General features: G+C 44.2%; 1 protein-coding gene across 1 annotated transcript in view; it reads left to right on the forward strand.

Annotated features, from left to right (window-relative positions):
* The window catches only part of UNC79 (unc-79 subunit of NALCN channel complex), a 644,685-nt gene that overhangs the window by 458,290 nt on the left and 171,147 nt on the right, over positions 1–15,248 (forward strand). The window contains exons 35-36 of the mRNA XM_086937713.1: positions 6,603–6,686; positions 7,260–7,362. Of these exons, the coding sequence (XP_086793839.1) occupies positions 6,603–6,686; positions 7,260–7,362 (187 nt within the window). The remainder of the gene's footprint in view (positions 1–6,602; positions 6,687–7,259; positions 7,363–15,248) is intronic.

Here is a 15,248-nt window from a genome sequence, read left to right on the forward strand (position 1 = left end):
GCACATTTAATGAAGAGTATGCAAATGAATCTGATGAGAAAACTGTATTTTCATTGCTGTTGTCAGCAGCTGATACTTGGGAGGAAATCAAGAGATTGCAGGAGGAAGCGTCCTTGGAAGAGCAACAAGGATGAGTCAGAGTAGGACGTGTTAAGAACACAAATGAGACCTGGGTATAAGCTGATGGGAGACCTGTGATGCCTGATAGCCAAATATTCCCCCTGATGAGACATTGTCATATCCCTGCACACATAGGAAGGAATGCCACGGTGAGACTGTTGAGGCAACATTGGTTTAATCTTTGATTTAGAGTTTTAGGTGAGGAGTTATTCTACAGATGTGCGACCTGTCAGCAAATGAGTGTAGGGAGAAGAACCCCTGTAACCATGGGTCACATAGGTAAATCGGGAGGACGTTTTAACAGAATGCAGTTGGATTTTATTGAAACTGATGTTTGTAATGGGCTGAGATACAGCCTGGTCATAGAGTGTAAACCTTCCTGGAACCATCTATGAATGGTACCCCCAAAATATATCTCGTGACTCAGGAAAGGGGGAACAAATCAGTATCTGTTAAAAAATGTTTTTTTTAAAACACTAGCCGATTACTTTACCATGAATCAGTCCATTTGATTGTTGCTAACCCACTATGTTTCAAAGGATGTTCATTTTATTTAATTAGTTACTTAATATTCATATAAAATTCATAGCAATAAAATGAATAAACTCCATTGATTTATGAATTTAACAAAATTGCTTCTTATATATCGAGATTTACATTGAACGAACAATATTCCATAGTAACGATTTTTTCAGTCTCTAGCCAGAAGAGTTAAAATAAAAACCTCAAACCCTTAATTATGCATCCATACTATTCATACCAATCACACCAATCACTCAATATCACATCCTCCACACACTATTTCATAGTCTCCAGAATTCCTCATAGAGACACAGTGAGGAGACCCAATTTGCTTCTTCCATCAATCTGTCTTGGCCAAAGGAGTCAGCACATGGCCAACGCATGCTTTAGTGGCCTTCACCTTCTCCAGGACCTCTTCTTCAGTGCTCCTTTATGTCATGGATATATGGGGTTTGTGTAGATGAAGCACTGAGAGATTTCTTCAATATTACTTATATCTGGATTTCCTCGCAGACACAACCTTATTACCAGTATATCTAGCCCTCTGTGGTACTCCAAATAATAATCCATGATGGGTTATAAATGTTATCCCATACACTAAGTATGGACCTTCAAAAAGCCGTCCTCCTTCGCCATAGTCATACTCCGTCGCGGCATGACGATGGATGAAAGTTAGTGCCGATATACCTCATGTGTTGATTTTTGTGAAGCTCCAATTAGATTTCACTGTTCATGGTAATTGATGTAAATGACAGCATGTTATCCTGCCTCCTTGTCATCTAACAAAGGTCAATATGACTAATGGTGGGGGCTGTTAGATAATTATACTCAAAGATTAAGAAACAAGAATCCCTGGTCTGGCAGATGAAATTGCATTTATGTTTCAAACCAGAAACCTCCATCTTCAAACTGTGAAATGTATCAATATTTTAGCAACCAGGTCTAACTCAAACATAGCCACTAGAAGTTAACTCTGAGATTTTAAAAGTGAAGCAGACCTTGTGGAGCTATCGTTGTTTACTCTTTGTGACTTCAATCTGAGTGCCTAGAGCCCCAGAAAAATGTAAAAGTTACCTTGTCAGGCTTAGAGTTTTTGAATCAAAACGTCCTTATTGATCAAACATATTTTCCTCCTACCTGGAGCAATGTAAATTGCAGCCATCATGTTTGCTCTGCAGAAGATTTTTGAGCACCAATTACTTTGTGACTATGTCTGGCTTGGATCTTTTTCAACCGGATGTTTGAACTTCAAAGACCATTTCTGCAAGACATTTTGGGTTAGTGGGAGCCCTGCTCTCTGAAGTTTCCAAGTAAACCCTGGTGCACCTGTTTTTAGTCCACAAGTTTCCATATGTATTATTGTACAATCCATCACTTATAACCACCAGGCTGTCTTTAACATTTTGCACTTGTGGAACGGCAGAAAAGGTGTCTAATTTAAGTTTAACTCTCTGAAATACTATTGGATACATTTCCACTGTATTCTCACATCGTAAAATTGTTTTCTGAGGTGCCATTTTTTTTTTTATCATAACTTTTTGTCCGTTTATGTGTTTCAATTTAAGGTGACTCAGCATTCCATCCTTTTGTTAAATTAAGTACTGTTAGGTTATGTAACCGTAACACCTTTTATCTACGATATTTAGAAATGACTGAAATGTGGTTTGAAGTACTATATAAGAACTATTTCGATTATTTTCATCATTTGTGTACCAATTTTCCATTGAAAAATTATTATTTTTTACTTAATGTTCTCTCCTGTGTTTAACTGGATTGCTATTTGGTTGGTTTGCTAAGCATAGCACTGCATGCATTTCCTTACAGGGTTGCTTTGTTGCTCCACCAAGTGAGTCAGTGCTTTGCTGACTGCAAATGATTTATAGCTCGATTAATTACTGTTGACAGAGCTCACATGAAGACTGTGGTTTGATGGACCATCCACTGTACTCTAAATTAGGCTATGCCACCTGTCTTCCAAAGCCTAAGATCTGGATTGCCTAGACTGTTACTAAGCATAAAGTGCATATAACACAAACATTGACACTGTTTCGTGAGGTAACATAGTAAATATCCCTCATTCAATACAAATGACATCTGTGGTATTTCCCTAACGGCTTGTTAGGTCTGGTTTGTAAGCGTAGCTGTAGCCTGACCTTATGTGATAAACAGAAAATGAGCTTTAAGAGGCGCTACAGAGAGAGGGAACTTTGGTTCTGCCCACACATTGATTCTCTTTAGAACAACATTTGATTTGGGGAGAAGTTACATGCTTCTGCTGAAATAAGTGCTTATAGTGCACCTTTTGCACTGTGGATAGGGAGGCATCCATTATTACGAAGCCCGAATGACGCTGTGCCGTTACAATGCCGGCATTAGTACGAACGCACCGTTACAAAGACTTGCTATAAGGGTTGCCTTGGTGGAGCGGTATTGGGTTTAAAGTCCAACATCTTTTCTACTGTTGCGCCACCTGGAGTTGGAATAGTAAATTATACCATTCCAAAGTCCAGCGCTCCCGTAAGGCTAGTCGTCGTAGCATGCGTGCTAAAGGAACACGTCGTAACAATGCGTTCATACTAATGCAGCGTTGTAAAACAGGATTCTGACAGACAACCTTGCGATAAGCTTATACTCAGCATGACATTACTGCATTCACTAAAAATGATAAGACAATGATCAATGATAAAGTCCTGGTCTATCGATTATCAAAAGTAATTACAAAGGCAGTAGCCTTGTTGCATTTATTGTGAAAAGCATATGTAAAGGTGGAATGTGGTTAAAGCTGGTAGGGAGATATTTCGTTACATGGAATCCCACAGATTACAGTAGTTGGCAGGGGTTTTGGGGTAAAGGTGACAGGCCTGATTGGCACTTTGTGGAAAGATCTGCCAGATGTCATAGGTCCAAACTGTTCATCATGAAAACTCAGTAGGGTTGATGGATTTATTGTGAAAAAGTATGTTAAGGTCAATAGGCCTTAACTGCTGGATTGTTTACCAAGAGCCGATAGACGCATATTAATTTACTTGGAATGTCACCGATAATTTTAGTAGACAAGGGTTTTAGTGCTGCCTACCCTATTGGCAAACCCTAGGGAAAGAAGATTTACACTCTAATAACCCTTGCAAGACTATTTTATGAGGGCCTGATAGGTTGAGTCGTCTGCCAGGCTCTCGTAATCAAATGCATACATACATAAATAGGCTTTGGATCATTACTCTTCTGCCAATGGTCTCTTTGAATGCCATTCACATTTAGCTCCGACCCACGAAAACATATAGCATGGGGGAGAAGCCCTGTGAGTGATGGTATTTTGCCTGATCATGTTGTGCACAACTGCCTGAAAATGAGTGCATTTCGGTGCCAGGGCTGGTGAACTAGTTGTTTAGTTTTCCATTTTCTTCTTTTATAAGTCCAATTTAATTTCTGTCTGGCTTTTGTTTTATTTCATTTATTTTTCAGAGGATTGTTCTGCTCCTCAGACTGTTATTGGGAGCTTGCCCTACATTTTGTCATCTTTAGTGCACCTCATCCCACATTGCCACTGCTTCAAGATGGAGATCCATTTGATGTTTATTGAGCAGCCATTTTGGAATGGGATTTTGCATTGTGTATTAATGTTTTACCACTCCAATATGATCTGAATAGGGTGCCTTGTTGGAACTTTAAAACAATGATACATTATGTACATTACTATTCTAAGACAGCTGAAAACTACATTGATCATTTTATTGTTTAATCATATGCACGTCACATTTAGGTGGTATGCTTTCTTTTTGATTTATTATGTATATGCTTTTTGAATTCATATGGGTATTTTATTGTGGATAGTAGACTGCATTAATAAATCAGTGGGTCAATGAATGTATGCATGAGTGCAAAGATGAGTGACAAAGAGCATGAAATAATTACTTATTTCAGGTATAAACCAGACCTATTGGCATCAACAATGCTTATATCCTGCTATATGTTGCTTTTATGTAATTGATATGGTTTGATTACATTTTGTAAAGGGCTAACAATTGCCTGGAGGCGTCTTGGTGCTACCTCTGACAGAAGGGACAGAGGAACATTTGTATGCTTTCCAGAATAAGCTACTCGAAGATCCAGGGTGAAAAGCCAGGTCTTTAGGTCCTTCCTGAACTTAAGCAGAGAGGTTGCATTTTTTAGTTCCCAGGGGAGCCTATTCCAGTATAATGCTGTGCACCGTATCAGGCTCCTTCCTCCCCAGGTGGCTCGTTTGTGAGGGGGAACAATCAGTTCTGGGCCTTAGCTCGAATGGAGAGTCTTATTTGGAAAATACTATCTGAGTCTATCTCTCGGTTAAATCGGGCCCTGCAAAGCCTTTTAGGCTGTAGAGTCCCCTAAAGAGTATGGGCCAGATGTACGACCATTTTTTGTGGTTGCAAGTGGGTTTTAGGCCCGTTTGCAACCGCAAAAAACGCGCGGCCCATGTACCAACCCTATTTTGCGAGTCACAAACAATTTGCGACTCACAAAATAGAGTTAGCAATTCGCTATTAGGAAGGGGCGCTGCAAGGGCATGCCTTCCTAATAGCAACTCCAGAACCTATGTATGAATGTTTTGCGACTGCATTTGTGGTTGCAAAACACTCACAGTTTACCACCCTTGCCAAAAGAGTGGTAAAACACTCGCAAACGTGAAGGGGAATCCAGGGGACCCCTTCCCCTTTGTGAATGCATGTGCAAATATTTTTTAAGGGCTGGCAGCGGTCCCAGGGACCAATGCCTGCCCTTAAAAAATTAAATGGAAAAGTTTCATTTCTATTTTTGATTTGCATCCCATTTTCTTTTAAGGAAAACGGGCTGCATTTAAAAAGAACACTGCTTTGTTTAAAAGCAATCCCAGACATGGTGGTCTGCTGACCGCAGCAGGCCACCATCCCTGGGAGTGCTAGCCATTCCCAATGGGTTGTCAAATTGCGACAGCCTCATTAATATTCATGAGGCATGCAATTTGCGAGCCCATTGGGAATTGCAAACAGTGTATCAAAAAATGTTGTACATAGCATTTTGTGACTCGCAAATTACGACTTGCAATTTGCCGCAATTTGAGAGCCGCAAAATGCTATGGTCAAACATCTGGCCCAAAATGTTTTCTCACTAGCAACCAGTGAAGACTGTTGATGGCTCGGGAGATTGAACCGTGTCTAGGGATCTTCATAATAAATCGGGCTGCCTCAATTTGCACAGTCTGTAACTTTTCCAAGTAGGTTAGAATAAATCCGGCTGCAGTTGTGCATTCTCGAAAGAACTAATGCTATAACCACTGTCTGGCTGTAGAAATGATGTCATTTTTCTAGTGTCACGGAGGGAGAAAAAGGAGGCTTAAACAACTGTACTTGCTTGTTCCATTTGCATGAACATATACAGGAACATAAAACGCTTGTGAAGTGTGCTGACTACTGATTTCTAAAGCCGAAGTGTGAGTTTTACGCATGTCTCAGGGATAGACCGGTCAGCACCTGTCCTTGATTCCCCATACTGCACTTATTCTACTCTGGAGTGTAATCAGGTGAAGGTGAAGATACTGAACATATAAGAAGTTAAACAAACAAAATGCAAAATAAGAACAGCAGTAGCATAATAGATATAGAGTAACAAAACATTGCATAGTAGGAAGTTAGGCCAGATCTGTAGACAAGAAATACATCTTCGTTTGGGTGGCTTCAAGGAGCATTGTTGCAGGTAGCTATTCAGGAGCAATCCTGTGACTTCTTTTTTGAATGAGGTGGTCGAGGGGCTAGTTCTGATTTCAGGAGGAAGAGCATTCCATGTTCTTTTTCCTAGGAACAGGGGATATGTAGTTGATTGTATTTTACAAAACCATATGCTTCCTGTTCTAACTTTCCATTCTGAAAAAGTGGAACTTCTATTTTTCAAAAGTGTTCCAGTTCCTTAAGGATTGATTTCTTTCTTTTTCTGCATTTCTTCTCAAGAAGAACAGAAAGCTGCACATGAGGTGCTTGGCAGCATTTCCGAAGTGTCCATGGGGAGGACCAGCATTCCTTATATCCAGATCGGTAAGTGTACCTTTCACTTACCGCCCCGGGTAACGTTCCACTGAGGGATGAACATGTCACACAGTGCAGGCATTAGTCTCTGATTGTAGAGTGCCCCCAACAAGGTGCAATCAGAATAGAAAGTGCACACTAACGACCAACAGCAGGTATAGACAAGTAATAAGGACAATCATAGCTGTTGGTTTCCATAAAGGTGACTATAGAAAATGCAATGCTAATTATTGGAAATACATACATTTTGAGCGATATAAATAAAGCTCTCCTATTGGTTCAGTTTGCGGAGTGTTTTTCGGTGTAAAGTAAAGCAACACCAGGCCCCTTTGTAATATCACACAGTGCTCCAGTGATGGTGAGCAAATCTGGTGAATGATTCGTAATTTATTTAATAAACAATGTTAATTATGCAGCTTTGTAAGTTTCCTCTGCAACCAGACATCAAGCAAGGCCATTGGTTGTCTGCGCCTCATTCATGGTGTGCTTCTACTGGTGTTTAGGAATGCCTGCTTTTTCTATTCAAATCATTTCCAATTTTTCCTTTATGGTAAGAATGTCTTTTATTGCCTTACTTTACAGGCGCCACAAAGTCCAGCTTGCTGTCTGCCCCAAGCATAGTCAGCATGTTTGTGCCTGCTCCTGAGGAGTTCTCCGATGACCAGCCTACTGTGATGACTGACAAGTAAGAGCATCTTCTGGTGTAGAACAGTGGCTGGGTACCTGCTTCAGGGTAGTAGTAGTAGTAGTGGAATTTTAATGACCTTATGGGATGGAGGTGTCTAGTTGAAAAATTGGAAAGAAAACCAGTGTTTTGAGAACTGAAGCATGACAACGAGGCACCTTCAGTAGAAAATGGAGAAGTGTGACAGAGATGCCCCAACATGCTTGCCCCCTGTAAGATGGGCACGTTTTAGGTAGGTTCAGTTCCATGTCAGGCTTGCATGACTTATTACTTGGCTCTTCACTTTGTCCTTGGCAAACTAAGAGCCTGCACTCATCCCTTTTAGTCATCTTCAAAGACCTAGACCCGAGTAATTGCAGACCCACAGCTTTCTAGCAGGAAATCAAATGAACCCCTCTGTTCCCATTGGCTCGTTACCTTTCCCCTCTGGATTCAATGTTATATTTCAGAGGAACATACATTAGTTGTGTTGAACTAGGGGTGTGGCTGTGAAGAGTATTACACTACTTTGTATTCTCACTTTGGCCTGTTTCATTTATTGGATGTCATTGTTTAAAGATGCCCACTCCTAAAACATCTAAATCAGAGACAGATAGAGTGGATTGGCAGGTATATTATTCCTACTACATGCAATAGATGGAGCAATATAGTAGAGACTTGAATTCTCAAGGAATGGTATTGATTAATAAACATGGATGCCCCTGGTTTAGTTTGCTCCTACGAAGGGCCTGATTGAGAGTACACTCGCGGAGGAGTGGCGGGAACCGCCGCACTGACGGTAGGACTGCTGCATTTTGAGTGTGGCGGTCCCACCTTCACAAGACCGCTGCAACCGCTAGCGATCCACGATCCCTGGCGGTGGCATGGTGGTCAGATGCTCTAATATGCTTGTCGCTGTGGCACCGCCAAGCATATTAGGAGTTTCCTCATGACCACAGTTTTCATGACAGTGAGGCTGCCATGAAAACTGTGGCGGTGAGAAACAAAGGGAGTCCTAAAGGGCCCCTTGTTGCCTCAGGGCTAAGGAGTGACTGGAGAAGTGTGGCTCAATGGTTAGAGCGGCAGACCCTGATGCAGAGGTCTAGCCCGAGACCAGGGTTCAATTCCCTGCCTCGGCGGGTCTTGAGCTCAAAATTCCACAGACCTGATAATTCTCGCCTCGGTGCCTATTCCAATCATGGAGTCCCACTCTGCAACTCTGGGCAATAGCTTGCTTAATCTCCACAACGGCCCCCACAACGCTAAGGATGCCTGGCTTCCACCTTGGGGTGCCCAGGAGTGGACGCCTCACAGGGAAAGCCAGGATGGGTTCCACAGCGGTATTCGTGCAAGCGCCTTTAGACCCTTGCGGGTGAGTAGTGCGCTATACAAGTATCAATTTACATTTTACTGTAGGGGGGCACACGTTGTGTCCCCTCTATGTACATTCACCCCCCGTTCCAGCACTTTTTCATAGGCACTGCCATGGGAATGCCAAAGGACAGCCTGCCAAACCACGAGATTACTTGTAATCTGGCGGCCGGCTGGCAGTCGAGGTTGTTGGTTCTGGAATAGGGCGTTGGCGTGGGGGACCACTCCAGGACGACAAAACTCGTAATCAGGCCCTAAGGCACATCAAGTAAACACTAGTTTATGGAGAAGTGTGGCTCACTGGTTAGCGGAGGCAGACCTGGAAGCAGAGGTCAGCCCGGGACCAGGGTTCAATTCCCGGCACGGCGGGGTCTTGAGTTCTAAAAATGTCCATGGACTTGACAATTCTCGCTCCGGTGCCTACTTGATTCACAGGTTCACACTCTGCGACTCTGGGCAATAGCTTGCTTAATCTCCATAACGGCCCCTCGTGGTGGGATGCCTGGCTTTCACCTTGCGGATACCCTGCAGGGGTTATCTCACAGGGGAATACCAGGACGGGTTCCCTAAGCAAGCGCTTAGAAACCGCTCGGTGATTTGCGCTATATAAATTCCTGTACATTTACATTTACATTTACACTAGTAAGGTAGAGAGAAAAGTGTTGTCAGAATTCCTCTTTATAGACCCAGAGGGTAGGGTTGGTAAAGGCTTTAATACATGCAGTAGCTAAGCTCCCAAAGTAACCTTGCCAGGCTAGATCAATGCCCTTGTCTCAGTGTTAGGTAGTGTGTGCTGCACTACAGACTTAATCTGAGAGTGATGCTATGGGTGCATGTATCAACACATCAAAGATGTAATGTAGTTAAAACAATAAGAAATGGAAACTCTAAATCACGTTCATGAAATGAAGCCATTTGCTCACATATACACAAAAAATAAAAAGACTAAAGGAATCTAGAAATCAGTATCTTTCACTGTATCAATGTCAATCAATGGGAAACAGCACATTGCTAATTCCTAAATTTTTTAAATGGACTCAGGAATATTCAAGGTCTTCCTGTTAAGTTGGGTTTGACCTACAAATGTCACCTAATGAATTTTGGCATCCGACAAATCTGAACCACACTCTCTGCCTTTTTCGGGCAATTTGTTAATGCTGCAGTGGACGACAGGTGCCTGGAGGCCAGTGTATTGGTTTTGATAATAAACAGAGGTAGAAACAGGAGTGGCCCATGTAAGGGTGGGGTGGGGGAAGCACTCAACAGACAATTACGAGGGAAAATGTGTTATTTATTTAGTTTACCCTCATCATCTGTCGGGTCCCCCCCATCCGCCCTACCTCCCCACCGCACTTACCTGCACGAGCCGCTCCTGGGTAGGAAGAACACTGGCACAGGGCAGCCTGACATTGGCTTTTTTTTTTGACACTTCACTACTGCCACAGGGGCCACTTGACTGTTCATTGTGGTCCCTTATCACAGCAGATATAATCGAATCACTACTGCCTTAGTACACAGTATGATAACGATAGTAGAAGATACAGCCTTTTTATTAACCCCTTCATTGCGGTGGCTATTCCGCCGCAGTGCTAAGGGGGCGGGGCGGAAATGCGGCGGGCACATGCTGGTGACGGAACCGCTCCGTCACCAGCGTCGGTTGCGCTGTGCTTATGACGGAGCGGTTCCGTCATGGCGCCGCCTGCTCAATAGAATGCTCAGCGCAGGCGCGGAATTCGCGCCGCGCAGGAGCGTCGGGCGGGCCATGACGGAACGGCTCCGTCATCAGAACAGCGCCACCGCAGCTGATGACGGAGCGGTTCCATCATCCGCAGGGGAGGGGTTAAGTTTAGTTTGTGAAGAGGGGCAAATTAAAAGATTTCAACATCAGCATTTTTAAACCTTGCTCTGACCTCTCACTGCTTATGAGCTGCACATACACAGTATCAATTATTTCTGCATTACAAAAGGTAGTTTTTCTAAAATGTCTGTGGTGGTACAGACCTAATAAATCAAAATATCTCATGTATACATTTACGGTATAGCAGACATGAAAATGCTATTGTCTGCATTGCAAATGTAGTATTTTCTTTTTATATATCATACTTGAATTTGTAAAGATTGACATGGTAGAACCAACAAAAAGAATATTACTTTGCACGTTGAGCCCCTGTGCTCATCCACATGCTGCTAGAAAAACTTAAAAGCGCTATTCTGCCCTCTTGGGCCTTTTCTAACTGCAGGCCTTTTTTTGTTTTAAAGTACACTAAAACACCGGAATAAGTCCAGACAGGATCCATCAAGTGAGCCCACTGAAGTTTCTGGGTGGTATCTTCTTAACCCGTATAGCTATATTTTTGTGAGTTTTTGGTGAGGTTGGACAGGGACAATTTAGGTGTCAAAGTACTAGATCAACATAATCATTTCACAAACAAATTATAGCATAACTACAGAAACACATGATCACACTGGTCTAAAAAAAAAAAAGCTTATAGCATTGCTATTTGGTAAACAGTGGTAAAAGATTCATCAAGGGGAGTGCTGTAACAGAAGCCACTCAGTACTATAGTTCAAATACACTGAATGACAGAATAGCTATATATTAACATGTAGGCACAACCATTCACCAGAGAGAGTATTGCACAGAGACGTGTTAACAGAATAGTTTCCATAACTTACTTAACAGGAAAGGTATTTGGCATCATGTGAATCATGCCTTTGGCAGGGTAAGCTCAGTATGATCAACATAATAACACAATTGATTTGTAAATTTATTGTCACCCTGAGTGGCAGCCCCTTACTCCTGACATCTATGTTTGTGATTGAGATATGTGTAGAGGATTCATCTCCATCAATCTCTTACCTAGGTGTGTGTTGGAAGGTTGACCATTAGTAGGGGTTAATATGCACCTACCACTAGCAGTAAGTCCACCAACGCAATATAAGGTCCAGACAAGGTCTCAATAAATTATTTCCTTGCTCAACCCCTGGTAGCCAACAACAAGCAGGCAGGCTTAGCTTAGAATACAGGTGTGAGGAGCATTTAAAAACACCAACACAATAAATAAGTAAGACAAAACACACAATACAAATACACAACCAATTTATAAAAATAGGAAATATATTTATGATTAAACTGGCACCAAAATGACAAAAATCCAATATAGGGGAATGGAGATATGAATTTTTAAAGAATAAACACTTCCTAGTGTTTAGAAAACAATAGCGCCAACTTTGGACATCTGGTCACCCTTGACTCGGACAAAGTCAAAGTTTGAGGCCAACATTGATGGAACCCTGGTCGGATACACTAAGCGGGAGGCCACAGTGAAACAAGGTTACCTTTGCACTTAGAAACCTTTCTGGAGTATTTTCTCAACGTTGAGCAGGCCTCTCCAGCAGGCCGGATTCACAGCGGCTTCATCAGCTTGGTTCAGCTGGGGCCCCAAGTCAACTCCTTTAAGTCTTGAGCTACAGAGCTTTCTGCGGGACGATCCTGATATCCAGGCCAGGTCACGTGCGAGGTAGTCGGCTTGACTCTCAACATCGCGATTGGTCACCTTATGTAGTTTTTTTCAAATGTTGCTCCAAACTTCTGGAACTTCTTCCTGAAGTTCTCTTTGAGGGTTTGAAGTATCCATAACAGAAATCCAAGGATCCAGAGTCTCTGAGTTGCTTCTCGAAAGTTAAGACTACAGTTCCCTCAGTGCACCTGGCCAAATCCTTAAATATTCACTAGACACACTCCAGGCTGGGCACTTCTTGGGGAGAGGGTATCTTAGCTTATCTTAGGTGCAATTTGTAAAGCGCACTGACGCCGAAGCTTTCTGGCGCTAATAGACAGAATGAGTGAGGAGGGAGCATGAGTAGCGGAATTCTAGCTAAGGGGAGGGAAAAGGTGAGTTTTTAGCAATTTCCTGAAGTTCAGAAGGGAAAAGGAGGATTTGATTGAAAGAGGATGGAGATTCCAAAGCACGGGAGCTAGGTAGGAAAAACGGCGACCGCCGAATTTCTTGGTTTTGTTTTTAGGAGTGACTAGCAGATGACGGTGGGCTGATCGGAGGTTACGTATTGGACAATGAGGACGGATGAGAGATTTGAGGAACGTGGGGCCAGAGCAGCGAAGGGCTTTGAAAGTGAGGCATGCCACCTTAAAGGCTGCCCTTTGGTCTATTGGGAGCCAATGAAGGCTGTGGAGCAAAGGCTTGGCCGATTGCCATCTGAATTAAGCGGGCCGCTTGATTCTGGACGACTTGGAGGCGATGTAACAGGAATTGTGGGAGACCGTGGTAAATGGAGTTGGAAAAGTCCAGACGGGAGAGCACAAGTGAGATGACAGTTTGGGTAAGTGCCGCAGGGGGAAGAAGATGGCGGACTTTGCGGATCCTCTGAAGTTGGTACATGCAGGATGAGACTACTGCTCCAACTTGGGCTTTGAGGGAGAGTTCGGCGTCAATGATTACACCCAAACTCTTTACTGTTTTTGCCGGGACAGGGGGAGAGCCAAGCTCCGGAGGCCAGAACTGCGGGCCCCAGTGGGCGTGACTGAGTCCAGGGAGAAGGAGCTCAGTTTTACCGGGGTTCAACTTCAATTGGTTCTGGTTCATCCAGAGTTCTATGTGAATCATGGCTGCGTGGAACGTATTGATGGCATGTGGTGAGTTGAGTGAGAGGATGATTTGTAAATCGTCAGCGTAATTATAGACGATGATGTCCCATTTCAGAAGAGATTGAATCAGTGGTCGGAGGTATAGATTAAATAGAAGCGGGGAAAGGGAGGAGCCTTGGGGGACTCGGCAAGGCGTGGGTTTTTTTTGGGCAGTGTAGGGACCCAGGCGGACCGACCGCCTGTGTTCTTCCAGTGAGGAAGGACTTGACCCACTCAAGAGCAGTACCCTGGATGCCTGCCTGCTCGACACGGTGGAGAAGGATGTTATGATCCACCGTGTCGAACGCGGCCGACAAGTCCAGGAGAACGAGGGCTTGGGGGAGCCCCGCGTCCGCGTTGCTCCTGAGTGTGTCGAGGATGACGGCCTCTGTATAGTCGGCGGGTCTGAAGCCGGCCTGATTAGGCTCAAGATGACAGGAAGATTCAATAAAGTTTGACAGGCAGCGGGTGACGTGGGCCTCCATTAGTTTAGAGAAGTATGGGAGGAGGGAGATGGGGCGATAATTCGACGGCTCCGCGGGGTCGGCGCTGCGTTTTTTGAGGAGGGGCACCAAGATGGCCTCCTTGAAAAAAGTGGAAAAAGGCCACTGCTAAGAGACCTGTTAAGTAAATGTAGGATACAATCTGGCAGGTTGAGGCATATGCTCCGCAGGGCAGATGGTGGACAGCAGTCGTTCAGGGAGCCAGATTTCACGCGGGTGGCAAGTTCCGCTAGGGAAGTAGGGTCTAAAGCAGGGAAAGTGGTGAAAGTCGAGGAGTTATTAGAGGAGATATCCGCTGAATGTGACTGGGGAAGGGGAGGGATAGACTTTTTAATTTTTGTGATCTTTTCCAAGAAGAAAGAGTTGAGGGTGTCGCAAGCCTCCTGAGTGGGGGTCTGGGCTGGGAAGGTTCTGTCATCTGTAGTTAGCTCGTTCAAGACTCTGACCTCCTTAGATTTGTCAGCCGCCGAAGAGATCCTGTTGGAAAAGTGTTCCATTTTAGCTAAACTGATGGCTGCTTTATAATCTTTACGCGCGGCCAGATAGGACTGTCTGGCTGAATCGGAATAATCGCGTCTCCAGGTGTGTTCTAGCTGGCGCATTTTTAATTTCTGAGCCTTGAGGTCGTCAGAGAACCACCTATGGGAGTTCCGATGCCTGGTGCGGGGGAATTTGACTAGGGGAGCAAACAGGTCACTGGCCGATTCTAACCAGGAGCCGATGTCGTGTTCTAGTCCGTCGATGTCATTAGAGGGGTGAGAGGCTGGGCGGGTGTCGGCCAGGGCAGTGAGGAAACCCTGAGAGTTATATGTGCTCCATTTCCGTGAGAGGCCACCAGCCATCAGGGGGGCAGAAATCTGACCGGCGACTGTGATGGTGGTGTCAACTAGGTAATGGTCGGACTAGACACAGGGGAGTATGTCTGGTGGAGACAGGGCCAGATTGCAAGTCCAAATCTGGTCCAGGATGTGTCCCTTAATGTGGGTGGGTTGGGTGACCTGTTGAGTAAGATTCAGACTATTAAGAGTCTCGAAGAGCTCTGTGGCATGGGGGCCAGCATTAGTGTCGTTAAACCAATAGTTTAGGTCGCCAAAGACGGCGAAGCTGGGGTACAGCGTTAGCAGAGTGGACAGTTGTTCACTCATAATGGAGGAGAAGGATGGCATAGAATGGGGAGGCCGGTATAAGAGGAGGAAAGTAAGTGTGCCGATGTCAGTTTGCACACTGATAAGTAAGTTCTCCACCTCCGGGAGGGGAAGAGAGTAAGAGGAGATAGAGTTCAAGCGTTTAGATATGATGGCTGCCACCCCACCCCCGGGCCGATCACCGGGGCGATCGGCGTGAAGAATGTAATAATCAGGGGGGAAAGCAGCCAGGGTATCTGGGAG

The sequence above is a fragment of the Lissotriton vulgaris genome, chromosome 9, assembly GCF_964263255.1.
Source record: "Lissotriton vulgaris chromosome 9, aLisVul1.2, whole genome shotgun sequence".
NCBI classification, from domain to species: Eukaryota; Metazoa; Chordata; class Amphibia; order Caudata; family Salamandridae; genus Lissotriton; species Lissotriton vulgaris.